The sequence below is a fragment of the Balaenoptera acutorostrata genome, chromosome 1 (assembly GCF_949987535.1).
Source record: "Balaenoptera acutorostrata chromosome 1, mBalAcu1.1, whole genome shotgun sequence".
Classification (NCBI taxonomy): Eukaryota; Metazoa; Chordata; class Mammalia; order Artiodactyla; family Balaenopteridae; genus Balaenoptera; species Balaenoptera acutorostrata.
Genome location: NC_080064.1, coordinates 2517924 through 2533484, shown reverse-complemented (window position 1 = coordinate 2533484; position 15561 = coordinate 2517924). Strand labels below are relative to the sequence as shown.

The following is a 15561-nucleotide window of genomic DNA, read 5'->3' as shown; positions in this document are numbered from 1 at the left end:
GCCGTTGCTCGGAGCCACTGGGTGGTGCTGAGTGTGGCACGCTGGAGTGGAGGCCGTGCTTACGGTTTCGTGTATAAAAAGTCACGGTGCAGGGTGACCCATCCCACCCGCACAAGCTCCACCTCAGTCCCCAGCCCGGATCCTTCCCCCCTGCTGGAGTCCTCACCTTGCCAGGTGGGGGTGAGAAGCACGGGGGGGAACGCTGACGGCGGGTACGTCTCCACTTCCTTCAGCATCGTGGAGGTGCTGCCCCCGGCTTTGCCCTTGGTGAACAGGGACCAGGGACGACTAAGCTCACTTACCGGGTTTAGTATCTCCAAGAAAAGCCCTCTGGGGAACTGTGGTTTCTATTTAAATCAGTACTTTATCAAGTTAGCCATGGGGGACAGTAAACTGCAGTTTCTTGTCCTGCCCCCCACCCCCCCGCCAGGGTTTTCCTGAAGGTAGAGGGAGGTCTTGAAAGGTTGTGGGCAGCGCCCAAGGCTGAGTCCACAGGCACCGCGGGGGCATCGTGGAAAGTGGGCGCTGCCAATGCCTGGGCATTGCAACATCAGTTCGTCCTTCGTAGGGTTTTTATACTGTAATGAAGTCTTGGTTTCACCTCTGGAACGTCAAGGCAGAGTGAGTTAGACTTTAGAGTGTGGTGTGTATTTAGGTAAAAAGAGTCAGCGGATCTTGGAAGCACAGAAACGTGCTCTTGTGCAGTCATCCCTGAGACGAACGGAGATGCTCACGGCCGCCGTGGCCGTGGGCCCGCTGCTGTACCCGCCGCCGCCTGATTCAAGGCGTTGGGGGGAGGGGGTCCCGGCTGCTTCTGAAAGGCGATGTGGTCCCCCGTCCTGTTTGAATATATTGTTAATCAACTAAACTTTTATGACAAATAATCTCTTTAATGAGATTCCCTGTGTGCAAGGACACCCAAGGCGAAGCTAACAGCAGGCGTCTTCCTGCCTCTGATGCAGCAGATTGGGAGACTCTGAACCGTGTCCCCTAACGCTTCTGTCGAGTAGTTAGAACGGCGTCCTGATTCTAAACGTCAGGCCCAGAAGAAAGCTGCTGGCCGGTTATAAAATTGGGAGGAAAGAGGGAGGCGATGCGTAATCCGAAACAGGTTATTCAGATCATGTTTAGGTCATTTATTCTGGGAAGGATTTCTCTGATCTCCTGCAGGACTGGATGGTGATGTCCTACGATCAGACACTTTGAGGTACAAGCCCAGTGGTAGCAGTTCTCCATCTCTAATGCTCGTCGCCATTACTGTGGCGTGAAATGCAACCCTGGACTCGGCCTGGGCCACCAAGCCAGCCTCTGCAGGGCTGGGGCCTGGTCACGGCTGGCTTTGGTTTTGGTTTTCCCACGTCTGCAAATGATGCACGTGCTCTGTCCCGTCCCTGCGCCCAGAGCAGAGCCCTGCACGGTCTGCACTCGGAATTTCTGCCAAACGAGTGAATGAGCGCACTGAGGGCTCAGATGCCCCGAGTGCATATAATTCATGGTCAAGAGCATACGCTGTGGGGTCAGCAAGACCTGCCTGCACTTGCTGTGTGACCCTGAAGCCCATTACTGACTTCTCTGAGCCTCTGCTTTCTCAGCCGGAAATGCTCCGGAACGGGTGGGGGTGGGACCTTTCCAGACTGTCTGTGTCTTCAGCACTGAGCACGGGGCCCACTCTCCCCCTACAGCGTCACGTAGATTGAAACTGGCTCTAAAGTACCCTTTCCTTTCCTTTAGGAAGTCTGACTATATTTCCCCACTAGATGACTTGGCCTTTGACATGTACCAGGATCCAGAAGTGGCACAGATTATCCGTAGGTTAGATGAGAGGAAGCGCGAGGCGGCCCAGAGGGAGCGCTACGACGACGCCAAGACGCTCAAGCAGGCCATTGCCGACCTGCAGAAGGTACTGCCTGCGGGGAAGGTGGCGGCTCCGTGTCTAACTGCCCTGGTTCCCGCTCAGCAAACGGCAGGCCTCTGAAGGCTGCGGGGTTAGCGTGGGTTCAGGGGCGTCAGCACAGGAAGGACAGCAAGAGCACACACCCCTGCAGAGCCCTCCTCGGGGCCACGTGCCACCCGCGGCCGCAGGAAACATAGGATGTTTAAACTACCGTGAGCTTGCAGGTGGTGGTGGCCCGTTCCCGCCATTCCCCGTGCCGTCCCCCTCTCCCCCCGACACGGAGCTGGTCGCCCACACTGTGCTCGAAGCGTTCCTTTAAAGCCGCCTTTGCACCTCGCGTGAGCGGGTCGGCCGTGTGCTTCAGGTCGGGGAGCGGCTGGGCCGGTACGAGGTGGAGAAGCGCTGCGCCGTGGAGAAGGAAGACTACGACCTGGCCAAGGAGAAGAAGCAGCAGATGGAGCGCTACCGCAGCCGGGTGTACGGGCAGCTGCGGCTGCACGAGCTGGTGGGCGCCGAGCTGGTGGGTGCCGGGGGCCCACACCTGGGGCCACGAGGGAGGGCGGCCGTGTGTGTTGCAAAACGGAGGACTTTGTCAGGCTCAGGCCACAGCGGTGACAGGTAGCTGCAGCCCGCGGGCCCGTGTCCTAGGCCTGGCCTTGACGCACTCTTGCAGGAGGATTTGCAGAGGCGGAGACAGGGCAGGTCGGGTGGGAAGGCTTCCCGGTGGGCCACTGCATCTCTCCTGTTGGCAGCCCTGCCCGCACGGTCCCCGGGAGTGCAGGGAGAGAGCACCACCCTGGCGGCTCGGGCTGGGTGGGGCGGGTCTCATGTCCAGAGCCCACGTTCCAGGCTGGGACACAGGCCCGGCACCCAGAGGGCAGTGCAGGGAGTGCAGCCTCTGGCACTCCCTGCCAGGCCCCGGGCTCCGTTCCTCCGTCCAACTCTGTGGTCTCGGACTCATCCCTTGGCCTCTTTGTGCCTCAGTTTCCCCATCCCATCCACGGGGGTGAGAACAGGGAGCCCAGATGCGGTCGTCTGCCCAGAGCGCTTGCTCCTGGCCCAGCACGTGACCACCGCTGAGTCGGTTGCACTCGTTCAGGTGACACAAAGTGGCCCGCTTTGCAGACACGGAGTGACCAGCACAGGCCTCTCGGGTCCAGCCCGAGTGCTCCCTGCCCACCTATGGCCTCCCCGCCACAGCACCCCATGCACAGACGCTCACGGCCACGCTGATGTTTTGGTACAGGTGTCACTTGAGTGGTCCACACAGTAGCCATCCAGAGACAGTCGGGGGCAGTGACATGGCTATGGGACCTCGTCAGTGTGGGTTTCCCCCCTGCCTTCCCAAACTAGCGCTCCCCTGGGGGAACAAGGGGTGGGTCTGGTGGGGCAGTGACACTGGGGATTGAATGGCCTGTTTCTCCCCAGATACGGAGGCCTCTGGACTTGCCCCTCCAGCCCCTGGTCTGTTCCAGCAGCCCTTGCCACCAGCAGCCCGCACTCACACTGCCACAGCCAGAAGAAAGGGGGACAGAAAACCGGTTTGCAGACCCTTTCCTTCAGGAGAAGCCTTCATCGCATCCCCTGGACATTTCTCCTCAGCATTGTGCGGTGGACCGGTCACCCCCCGCCGCAGACCCTCCTCCCAAGACCCATGTAGGTAACTCATGTTCACGCTGTGGGCAGTTTATTCCACATGTATGTAGTGGGGACCCGCATCATGCCGGGTGCTTTCCTGGGACAAGGGATGTATCGGGGTACAAAACAGTGACAGCCTTACCCGCGCTGCGTCAGGGAGAGGGGCAGAAAAGCTGCGGCTGGAACATCGGCCAATGGCTGAGACACACTTCATCCTCTGAGCCTCTGCTTTTCTCTTTGCAAAGATGTACAGACGTCTGCTTAAAGGGTGGTTTCCAGGAATAAATGAGACAGTATTCGTCAGGTTCCGACCCTGGCATGACCTTAGTAGAGCCTCGGTGCAAGTCATACACAGTTACCGTACCTGTTAGAACCTCCTATGTGGCACGGGACAGAAAACCTGGTTCAAACTGGGGGTTATTGGCGTTTATAACTGGGAATTTTAAGAGGTCACGTGGGTTCCAGGGTTGGTTTGATTCCTATCTTGCGAGTCTGTTTTCTGTGGTTCTGAGACGCCCTCTTGGAAGGCTGGGCCCGTCACGTGACCTCAGCCTCAGGTCTGTACGCTGTGCCATCTGGGGGGAGCGTGCGTCCCATTCTAAGCAGAGTCCCCGGGTTAACCCTGCTTAGATCGGCCTCAGTCACCTGCCGCCTCAGGAGCAGTGACGAGGACCAGAGGGGACAAAGGTGCCGACTGGCCTGTTAGGGCCTCCCTGGAGCCCCTGCCGTGCGTGGCCACGTGGCCAGTAGACCCTGGGGAGGACGGAAGGATGCCAGGCGGGCACAGGCAAGTGCCGACGGCAGCCAGAGGCCCAGGAAAGCTGGAGAGGCCCACAGCTGCCACGCGGCCTCCACGCCCTCGTGCCGCTGGCTCTCCCAGGGCGCGTCGGTGAGCACTGCCGTCCTCCCTCTCCCTCCAGTGATATCTTGTCTGCAACTTAATTGTTACGTTACACACTTCAATCTAAAAGTACTCTAATTTCTCCTTTTTTAGTACCTCAATGTGTATTGTTTTACAAGTGTGAGTACATTTTAAAAGATGAGAAACTGAATCTCCCATGTGTTGTACACCCGGTTAAGACCTCAGCAAGTATTAAGTATGAATAAATGGTCCTCCTTGTCTGTTCAGTGTCACCGTGATGCCTGCCTTAGAAAGTGAGTCTGGAATCGCTCTTTCTGCCCTCAGTTACCTGGAAGTCTGCGACGTGTTTACTTGTTTAATGTATATCTGTCTCCCCCTGAGAACGAGGCCCGTCGAGGGCAGGGAGTCTGTCTTCCCATTGCTCTGCGTGGGTCACCAAGAGCAGAGCCCGGGAAATGTCTGCTGAAGCGTGCAGACAAAGGTGGCGTAAGGATCTGGAGCTTTGGCTGCCTGTGTTAGTTCAAGGCTGCTGGATACTGGATGCGTTTAAAATGAGGCTTGATAGTTATTTCTCAGAAATAAACTAATAAACTAAGAAAATGCCAAAGGTCTTGCCAGAAAAAAACTGTAATGACTTTTACTGTAGTGACCTACTGTCAGCTGAACTGAAATCACTAGTTGTAAATAGTAATCGCGGCAGAATCTACATTGCTTGTTTATTAGGTCTGTAGTAAGTTTAGAAGGGAATAAAACCCCTGATCTAATTTTTTTTCCAATTACACCCTATTGTATAAATTATTCTAACTTGATAAGACTGATATTTAGCAAAATACCATCATTCTGACCAGGTATGTCCCAAGCAGTGAGCCCACGGGTGTAGACGGGGTGGTCAGCACATGGGGAGGATCCTGCACCGAGCCCAGCAGCCGCCCTGTCCTCCCGCAGCTCGAGTCCCTGCCCTACGATGAGCGGCCCCTTCCCGCGACCTGCAAGCAGCCTGGGGCAGTGGCCGCGGAGCCAGAGAGGAGGGACACGGACAGCGGCGAGCCTCCCAGGGTGGGCACTGCGGCTGAGCCTGAGCCTCTAACAGAGAAGGCCTTGCGCGAAGCCAGCTCCGCCGTGGACGTGCTGGGAGAGGCCTTGGTAAGAACAGAAGCTCGTATAAACAGCCTGCAAACAACAGGCAGGGGCGGGCGGCTCCACAGGGCTCCCAGGCTTGCTGGTCCTGATGCTGCAACTGCCCTTTGTCCTCACTGTTCAATGGCAAACTCTTTTGATAGTTACTCCTTATGTGAAGCATTACAAGCATAAGCTAGAATTTCAGATTTCATGACAAGTATCCATTTAAGCCTGGGCCTCCTTTGTGGTGGTGACAGGGCTGGGGTCCAACACCAGCTCCCACCTGAGAGCACCGCCAGCTCCAGGGAAGAGGACAGCAGAGCAAACAAAACATGAGCGTGTCACCAGCCTCAAAAGATTCTCGTGCTGGAACTTTTAATATGTTCCATGTTTTCTCATAAACTTAAATTTTGCACGTTAGGAGGAGTATTTCTCCAAATACACATACCTAGTGGGTGGAGGTCCTGTTATTAGAAAAGCTGTGTCTTGGTTTAAAACAAACCAAGGCCGGGGGTGCAGGGTGTAGGCTGCCGGGACTGCTGGGGCTGCTGGGGAGGGGACGTGGCCAAATGCCCACTCTGAGGGGCCGGCTCCCGCCCTCCCAGGTGGCCGGGGCCTATTCCAAGACATGGTCGCACCGGGAGGACGCGCTGCTCGCCCTGTATAAACAGCTGATGGATGCACCGGCGGCAACCCCAAAGGAAGACCTGAAGAGCACGCTGAGGGCGGCCGTATTCCTCATCAGGAGAGCCATCCGAGACATCGTGACCCCAGTGAGTCCCTGCCCGCCCCTCAGGGGCCCCCATGTCTGCCAGAGAGCTGCCAGGATGTCCCCAGGAGGTCAGGGTAGCCCGAGAGGCAGCCTGGTCCCCAGTACTGTTGTCACCTAGCATGTGGTGTCACTAGGAATGAAGCTCTCAAGGAAGGAATGTGGTCGCTAAGGAGTCTGAGGTCTGTCCCCGTGGGCCGTGCCCTCTGGTCCCGTGTGCACAGAGGCCTGGCCACCACGACTGATACATGCCCCTTTATGTTTTTGTTCTTCATGGTACCTGAGGAGCTTGGGAGTTACCACTGACTTCTCCTGACCCTGAAAGGGCCTTAAGAATGAACATCCCACAATTACACTGTCGTCTGCATTCACACAGGAGCTCATGCAGTTCAGCGGTAATATCAGATATTTGGCTTATAGAGAGATGTCGTGGACTTTATGACATGTGGGAGATAAGAGCCCGTGCCTTCTGTGTGCAGGGAACTGTGCTCACAGAGCAGTTTTCAGTTGGCCATTTCCAGTCCTTCCGACAGCGTGTAGTTTTCAGCGTAACATTCATGTTTATAACTAATAGTAAATTTCATGTTTTCTTTTGGTGGAATTCAGTTAGAGTGGCTCATCTGTTTTTATCACTTTTTTCTTAGGTCTTTCAGGCATCTTTGAAATTGTTGAAAATGATAATCACACAATATATTCCTAAACATAAACTGGGTAAGCTTGAAACAACTCACTGTGTGGAAAGGACCATTCCCATTCTGCTCACGAGAACTGGAGATTCTTCTGCTCGCCTCCGTGTTATAGCTTCCAATTTTATTCAGGTATGAACTTCACCACAAAATTTGAAACCATAAATAATAAACATATAACTACAGATACTTGACTTTCTTAATACCTTACAAGATCCTGTCTACCCGAAGCCTCTTAGATAGCCTCAACCACCAGAGGGCAGACGGCAGAAGCAAGAAAAACTATAATCCTGCAGCCTGTGGAACAAAAACCACATTCACAGAAAGACAAGCAAGATGAAAAGGCAGAGGGCTATATAACAGATGAAGGAACAAGATAAAACCCCGGAAAAACAACTAAATGAAGTGGAGATAGGCAACCTTCCAGAAAAAGAATTCAGAATAATGATAGTGAAGATGATTCAGGACCTCGGAATAAGAATGGAGGCAAAGATCAAGAAGATGCAAGAAATGTTTAACAAAGACCTAGAAGAATTAAAGAACAAACAAACAGTGATGAACAATACAATAACTGAAATGAAAACTACACTAGAAGGAAACAATAGCAGAATAACTGAGGCAGAAGAATGGATAAGTGACCTGGAAGACAGAACGGTGGAATTCACTGCTGTGGAACAGACTAAAGAAAAAAGAATGAAAAGAAATGAAGACAGCCTAAGAGACCTCTGGGACAACATTAAATGCAACAACATTCGCATTATAGGGGTCCCAGAAGGAGAAGAGAGAGAGAAAGGACCAGAGAAAATATTTGAAGAGATTATAGTTGAAAACCTCCCTAACATGGGAAAGGAAGTAGCCACCCAAGTCCAGGAAGCGCAGCGAGTCCCATACAGGATAAACCCAAGGAGAAACACACCGAGACACATAGTAATCAAATTGGCAAAAATTAAAGACAAAGAAAAATTGTTGAAAGCAGCAAGGGAAAAATGACAAATAACATACAAGGGAACTCCCATAAGGTTAACAGCTGATTTCTCAGCAGAAACTCTACAAGCCAAAAGGGAGTGGCATGATATACTTAAAGTGATGAAAGGGAAGAACCTACAACCAAGATTACTCTACCCAGCAAGGATCTCGTTCAAATTTGATGGAGAAATCAAAAGCTTTACAGGCAAGCAAAAGCTAAGAGAATTCAGCACCACCAAACCAGCTCTACAACAAATGCTAAAGGAACTTCTGTAAGTGGGAAACACAAGAGAAGAAAAAGACCTACAAAAACAAACCCAAAACAATTAAGAAAATGGTCATAGGAACATACATATCGATAATTACCTTAAACATGAATGGATTACATGCTCCAACCAAAAGACACAGACTGGCTGAATGGATACAAAAACAAGACCCATATATATGCTGTCTACAAGAGACCCACTTCAGACCTAGGGACACATACAGACTGAAAGTGAGGGGATGGAAAAAGATATTCCATGCAAATGGAAATCAAAAGAAAGCTGGAGTAGCTATACTCATATCAGATAAAATAGACTTTAAAATAAAGAATGTTACAAGAGACAAGGAAGGACACTACATAATGATCAAGGGATCAATCCAAGAAAAAGATATAACAATTATAAATATATATGCACCCAACATAGGAGCACCTCAATACATAAGGCAACTGCTAACAGCTATAAAAGAGGAAATCGACAGTAACACAATAATAGTGGGGGACTTTAACACCTCACTTACACCAATGGACAGATCATCCAAAATGAAAATAAATAAGGAAACACAAGCTTTTAATGACACAATAGACCAGATAGATTTAATTAATATTTATAGGACATTCCATCCAAAAACAGCAGATTACACTTTCTTCTCAAGTGCGCACAGAACATTCTCCAGGATAGATCACATCTTGGGCCACAAATCAAGCCTCAGTATATTTAAGAAAATTGAAATCATATCAAGCATCTTTTCTGACCACAACGCTATGAGATTAGAAATGAATTACAGGGAAAAAAACGTAAAAAACACAAACACATGGAGGCTAAACAATACGTTACTAAATAACCAAGAGATCACTGAAGAAATCAAAGAGGAAATCAAAAAATACCTAGAGACAAATGACAATGAAAACACAACGATCCAAAACCTATGGGATGCATCAAAAGCAGTTCTAAGAGCGAAGTTTATAGCTATACAGCCTACCTAAAGAAACAAGAAAAATCTCAAGTAAACAATCTAACCTTACACCTAAAGGAACTAGAGAAAGAAGAACAAACAAAACCCAAAGTTAGCAGAAGGAAAGAAAGCATAAAGATCAGAGCAGAAATAAATGAAATAGAAACAAAGAAAACAATAGCAAAGATCAATAAAACTAAAAGCTGATTCTTTGAGAAGATAAACAAAATTGATAAGCCATTAGCCAGACTCATCAAGAAAAAGAGGGAGAGGACTCAAATCAATAAAATTAGAAATGAAAAAGGGGAAGTTACAACAGACACCGCAGAAATACAAAGCATCCTAAGAGACTACTACAAGAAACTCTATGCCAATAAAATGGACAACCTGGAAGAAATGGCCAAGGAAAAAAAGATCCTGTCTACCCAAGAGCATCATAGATTATTCTTAGTGATTCACCGCCATATTTTCCTTATGTTCTAAACCAGGTAAATGTTGCCTTAAACATGATTAAAATGTACAGTTTGCTTTTTCTAGTGTTGTTCTTATTCAATGTACGCTATTAATTTTTTTAATAAATAAAAATATATGGAGAATTAAATCAGAATAGAAAAATGGGGTACAAGAAAAATGTGTAATGGTCTTGATCTAAATATTTTTATTCTTTGAGCAAACACGCCTCCTGTAGCCTGGGCGCTGGGGGAAGATAAGATAGAAGTGAGCGTTTAAGAGTTTGGGGCACACCGCACTGTGCGGCTTGCGGGATCTTGGTTCCCCAACCAGGGGTCGAACCCAAGCCACCGTGGTGGGAGTGCCAAGTCCTGGCCACTGGACCGCCAGGGAATTCCCAGCCCCAGGGAATATTAATCAGCATGAGCTCTCCTGGAGGTCCCTGTCTTGGCACCGAGACCCAGCTTCACCCAACAGCCTGCAGGCTCCAGTGCTGGAACATCTCAGGCCAAACAACCAGCAAGAAAGGAACACAGCCCTACCCATTAGCAGACAGGCTGCCTAAAGTCATACTAAGCTCAGAGACACCCCAAAACACACCTCTTGACACAACCCTGCTCACCAGAGGGACAAGACCCAGCTCCACCCACCAGGGGGCAGACACCAGGAGCAAGAGGAACTACCACCCTGTAGCCTGCGAAAGGAGACCACAAATACAGTAAATTAGAAAGAAGAGAAGACAGAGAAATATGCTGCAGACAAAGGAGCAAGGTAAAAACCCACAAGAACAACTAAATGAAGAGGAAATAGGCAGTCTACCTGAAAAAGAATTCAGAGTCATGGTAATAAAGATGATCCAACATCTCAGAAAAGGAATGGAGGCACGGATGGAGAAGATACAAGGAATGTTTAACAAGGACCTAGAAGAACTAAAGAACAAACAAACAGTGATGAACAACACAATAACTGAAATGGAAAATACACTAGAAGGAATCAATAGCAGAATAACTGAGGCAGAAGAACGGATAAGTGAGCTGGAAGATAAAATGGTGGAATTAACTGCCAAGGAGCAGAATAAAGGAAAAAGAATGAAAAGAATTGAGGACACTCTCAGAGACCTCTGAGACAACATTGAACACACCAACATTCGAATTATAGGGGTCCCAGAAGAAAAAGAGAAAAAGAGGGGACTGAGAAAATATTTGAAGAGATTATAGTTGAAACCTTCCCTAACATGGGAAAGGAAATAGTCACCCAAATCCAGGAAGCACAGAGAGTCCCATACAGGATAAACCCAAGGAGAAACATGCCAAGACACATGTTAATCAAACTAACAAAAATTAAATACAAAGAAAAAATATTAAAAGCAACAAGGGAAAAGCAACAAATAACATACAAGGGAATCCCCAGAAGGTTATCAGCTGATTTTTCAGCAAAAACTCCACAGGCCAAAAGGGAATAGCAGGATATATTTAAAGTGATGAAAGGGAAAAACGTACGACCAAGAATACTTTACCCAGCAAGGCTGTCATTCAGATTTGATGGAGAAATCAAAAGCTTTTCAGACAAGCAAAAGCTAAGAGAATTCAGCACCACCAAACCAGCTTTACAACAAATGCTAAAGGAGCTTCTCTAGGTGGGGGGGGTAAAAAAATTCTTGTTTCTACAAACAAGAAAACTAAGAAATGGGAAAGCTTGCTGGTAAAGGCAAACATACACTAAAAGCAGCAAATCATCCACACACAAATATGATATCGAAACCAGCAATCGTGAGAAGAGGAGAACACAAATGCAGGAAATGGGAACTGCATTGGAAAGTAAGAGACCAGCAACTTAAAACAACCTTGTTTATATATAGACTGCTATATCAAAACCTCATGGGAAATGCAAACCAAAAAAACTACAATAGATACACACACAAAAAAGAAAAAGCAACCTAAATACAACACTAAAGATGGTCATCAAACCACAAAAGAAGAAGGGAAGAAAAAAGATCTACAAAAACAAACCCAAAACAATTAAGAAAATGGCAATAGGAACATACATATTGATAATTACCTTAAAAATAAATGGATTAAATGCTCCAACCAAAACACAGAGACTGGCTGAATGGATACAAAAACAGGACCTATATATACACTGTCTACAAGAGACCCACTTCAGACCTAGGGACACATACCAACTGAAAGTGAGGGGATGGAAAAAGATATTCCATGCAAATGGAAATCAAAAGAAAGCTGGAGTAGCAGTTCTCATATCAGACAAAATAGACTTTAAAATAAAGACTGTTACATGAGACAAAGAAGGACACTACATAATGATCAAGGGATCGATCCATGAAGAAGATATAACAGTTGTAAATATTTGTGCACCCAACATAGGAGCACCTCAATACATAAGGCAAATGCTAACAGCCATAAAAGGGGAAAGCGACAGTAACACAATCATAGTAGGGGACTTTAACACCCCACTTTCACCAATGGACACATCATCCAAAATGAAAATAAATAAGGAAACACAAGCTTTCAATGATGCATTAAACAAGATGGACTTAATTGATATTTATAGGACATTCCATCCAAAAACAACAGATACACTTTCTTCTCAAGTGCTCGTGGAACATTCTCCAGGATAGACCATATTTTGGGTCACAAATCAAGCCTTGGTAAATTTAAGAAAATTGAAATTGTATCAAGTATCTTTTCCGACCACAACGCTATGAGACTAGATATCAGTTACAGGAAGAAAACTGTAAAAAATACAAACACATGGAGGCTAAACAATACACTACTGAATAACCAAGAGATCACTGAGGAAATCAAAGAGGAAATCAAAAAATACCTAGAGACAAATGACAACGAAAACACAACAATCCAAAACCCAAAGTTAGTAGAAGGAAAGAAATCCTAAAGATCAGAGCAGAAATAAATAAAATAGAGACAAAGAAAAAGATAGCAAAGATCAGTGAAACTAAAAGCTGGTTCTTTGAGAAGATAAACAAAATTGATAAACCTTTAGCCAGACTCCAAGAAAAAAAGGGAGAGGACTCAAATCAATAAAATTAGAAATAAAAAAGGAGAAGTTACAACAGACACCACAGAAATACAAAGAATCATAAAAGACTACTACAAGCAACTATACACTGATAAAATGGACAACCTAGAAGAAATGGACAAATTTTCAGAAAGGTACAACCTTCCAAGACTGAACCAGGAAGAAATAGAAAATATGAACAGACCAATCACAAGTACTGAAATTGAAACTGTGATTTTAAAACTTCTAACAGGGAATTCCCTTGTGGTCCACTGGTTAGGAGTCTGTGCTTCCACTGCAGGGGGCACAGGTTCCATCCCTGGTTGGGGAACTAACTAACTGAACATGCTGTGCAGCATGAACAAAAACAAACAAAAGTCCAAGACGTGATGGCTTCATAGGCTAATACTATCAAACATTTTGAGAAGAGTTAACACCTATCCTGCTGAAACTCTTCCAAAGAATTGCAGAAGGAGCACTCCCAGGCTCATTCTATGAGGCCACCATCACCCTGATCCAAAACCAGACAAAGGTACTACAAAAAAAGAAAAGAAAATTACAGGCCAATATCACTGATGAATATAGACTTAAAAATCCTCAACAAAATGCTAGCAAACCAAATCCAACAACAAATTAAGAGGACCATACACCATGATCAAGTGGGATTTATCCTAAGGGTGCAGGGTTTCTTCAACATATGCACATCAATCAATGTGATACACCACATTAACAATCTGAAGAATAAAAACCATATGACCATTTCAATAGATGCAGAGAAAGCTTTTGACAAAATTCAACACCTATTTATGATAAAAACTCTCCAGAAAGTGGGCATAGAGGGAACCTACCTCAACATAATAAAGGCCATATACGACAAACCCACAGCAAACATCATTCTCAATGGTGAAAAACTGAAAGCATTTCCTCTAAGATCAGGAACAAGACAAGGGTGTCCTCTCTCACCACTTTTATTCAACACAATTTTGGAAGTCCTAGCCATGGCAATCAGAGAAGAAAAATAAATAAAAGGAATCCAAATTGGAAAAGAAGAAGTAAAACTCTCACTGTTCGCAGATGACATGATACCATACCTAGAAAATCCTAAAGATGCTACCAGAAAACTACTAGAGCTCATCAGTGAATTTGATGAAAATGGCAGGATACAAAATTAAAGTTGCAGGATACAAAATTAATACACAGAAATCTCTTGCATTCTTATACACGAAGAACGAAAGATCAGAAAGAGAAATTCAGGAAACAATCCCATTTACCTTTGCAACAAGAAGAATAAAATACCTAGGAATAAACCTACCTAAGCAGACAAAAGACCTATATGCAGAAAACTCTAAGACACTGATGAAAGAAATCAAAGAAGACACAAACAGATAGATATACCATGTTCTCGGATTGGAAGAATCAATTTTGTCAAAATGACTATACTACCCAAAGCAATCTACAGATTCAGTGCTATCCCTTTCAAATTACCAATGGCATTTTTCACAGAATTGGAACAAAAATTTTTACAGTTTGTATGGAAACACAAAAGACCCTGAATAGCCAAAGCAATCTTGAGAAAGGAAAAATGGAGCTGGAGGAATCAGGCTCCCTGACTTCAGACTATACTACAAAGCTACAGTCGTCAAAACAGTATGGTACTGGCACAAAAACAGAAATACAGATCAGTGGGACAGGATAGAAAGTCCAGAGATAAACCCACTCACCTATGGTCACCTAATCTATGACAAAGGAGGCAAGACTATACAATGGGGAAAAGACAGTCTCTTCAGTAAGTGGTGCTGGGAAAACTGAACAGCTACATGTAAAAGAATGAAATTGCAACACTCCCTAATGCCATACACAAAAATAAACTTAAGATGGATTAAAGACCTAAATGTAAGGCCAGACACTGTAAAACCCTTAGAGGAAAACATAGGCAGAACATTCTTTGACATAAATCACAGCAAGATCTTTTTCAATCCACCTCCTAGAGTAATGAAAATAAAAACAAAAATAAACAAATGGGACCTAATTAAACTTAAAAGCTTTTGCACAACAAAGGAAACCATAAACAAAACGAAAAGACAACCCACAGAATGGGAGTAAATATTTGCAAACAAAGCAACTGACAAGGGATTAATCTCCGAAGTATACAAACAGCTCATGCAGCTCAATATAAAAAAAAAAAAAAACCCCAATCAAACAATGGGCAAGAGAGCTAAACAGACATTTCTCCAAAGAAGACATACAGGTGGCCAAACAGCACATGAAAAGTTGCTCAACATCGCTAATTATTAGAGAAATGCAAATCGAAACTACAATGAGGTATCACCTTACAGCAGTCAGAATGGCTGTCATTAAAAAGTCTACAAATAATAAATGCTGGAGAGGGTGTGGAGAAAAGGGAACCCTCTTGCACTGTTGGTGAGAATGTAAATTGGTACAGCCACTATGGAGAACAGTATGGAGGATCCTTAAAAAACTAAAAATAGAACTACCACATGACCCAGCAATCCCACTACTGGGCATATACCCTGAGAAAACCATATTTCAAAACAATACGTGCACCCCAATGTCCATTGCAGCACTATTTACAATAGCCAGGACATGGAAGCAACTTAAATGTCCATCAACAGAGGAATGGATAAAGAAGATGCGGTACATATATACAATGGAATATTACTCAGCCATACAAAAGAACAAAATAATGCCATTTGCAGCAACATGGATGGGCCTAGAGGTTATCATACTAAGTGAAGTAAGTCAGACACAGAAAGACAAATATCATATGATATTATATGTGGAATTTTTTTTAAAAGGGTACAAATGAACTTATTTACAAAACAGAGAGTCACAGACATAGAAAACAGGAAAGCACGGGGGAAGGGATAAATTGGGAGTTTGGGATTGACATATACACACTACTATT

At 45.9% G+C, this 15561-nt stretch overlaps 1 protein-coding gene across 4 annotated transcripts in view; it reads left to right on the top strand.

Moving 5' to 3' along the window:
* CEP104 (centrosomal protein 104) overlaps positions 1-15561 on the top strand; it is a 52594-nt gene that overhangs the window by 19417 nt on the left and 17616 nt on the right. For 2 of the 4 annotated variants that reach the window (XM_057554592.1, XM_057554600.1), the window contains exons 7-12: positions 1732-1900; positions 2259-2414; positions 3323-3550; positions 5340-5537; positions 6119-6286; positions 6927-7100. In XM_057554592.1, coding sequence (XP_057410575.1) covers positions 1732-1900; positions 2259-2414; positions 3323-3550; positions 5340-5537; positions 6119-6286; positions 6927-7100 — 1093 coding nt within the window. The remainder of the gene's footprint in view (positions 1-1731; positions 1901-2258; positions 2415-3322; positions 3551-5339; positions 5538-6118; positions 6287-6926; positions 7101-15561) is intronic. The other 2 variants (XM_007166217.2, XM_057554597.1) reach the window with 2 other exon arrangements.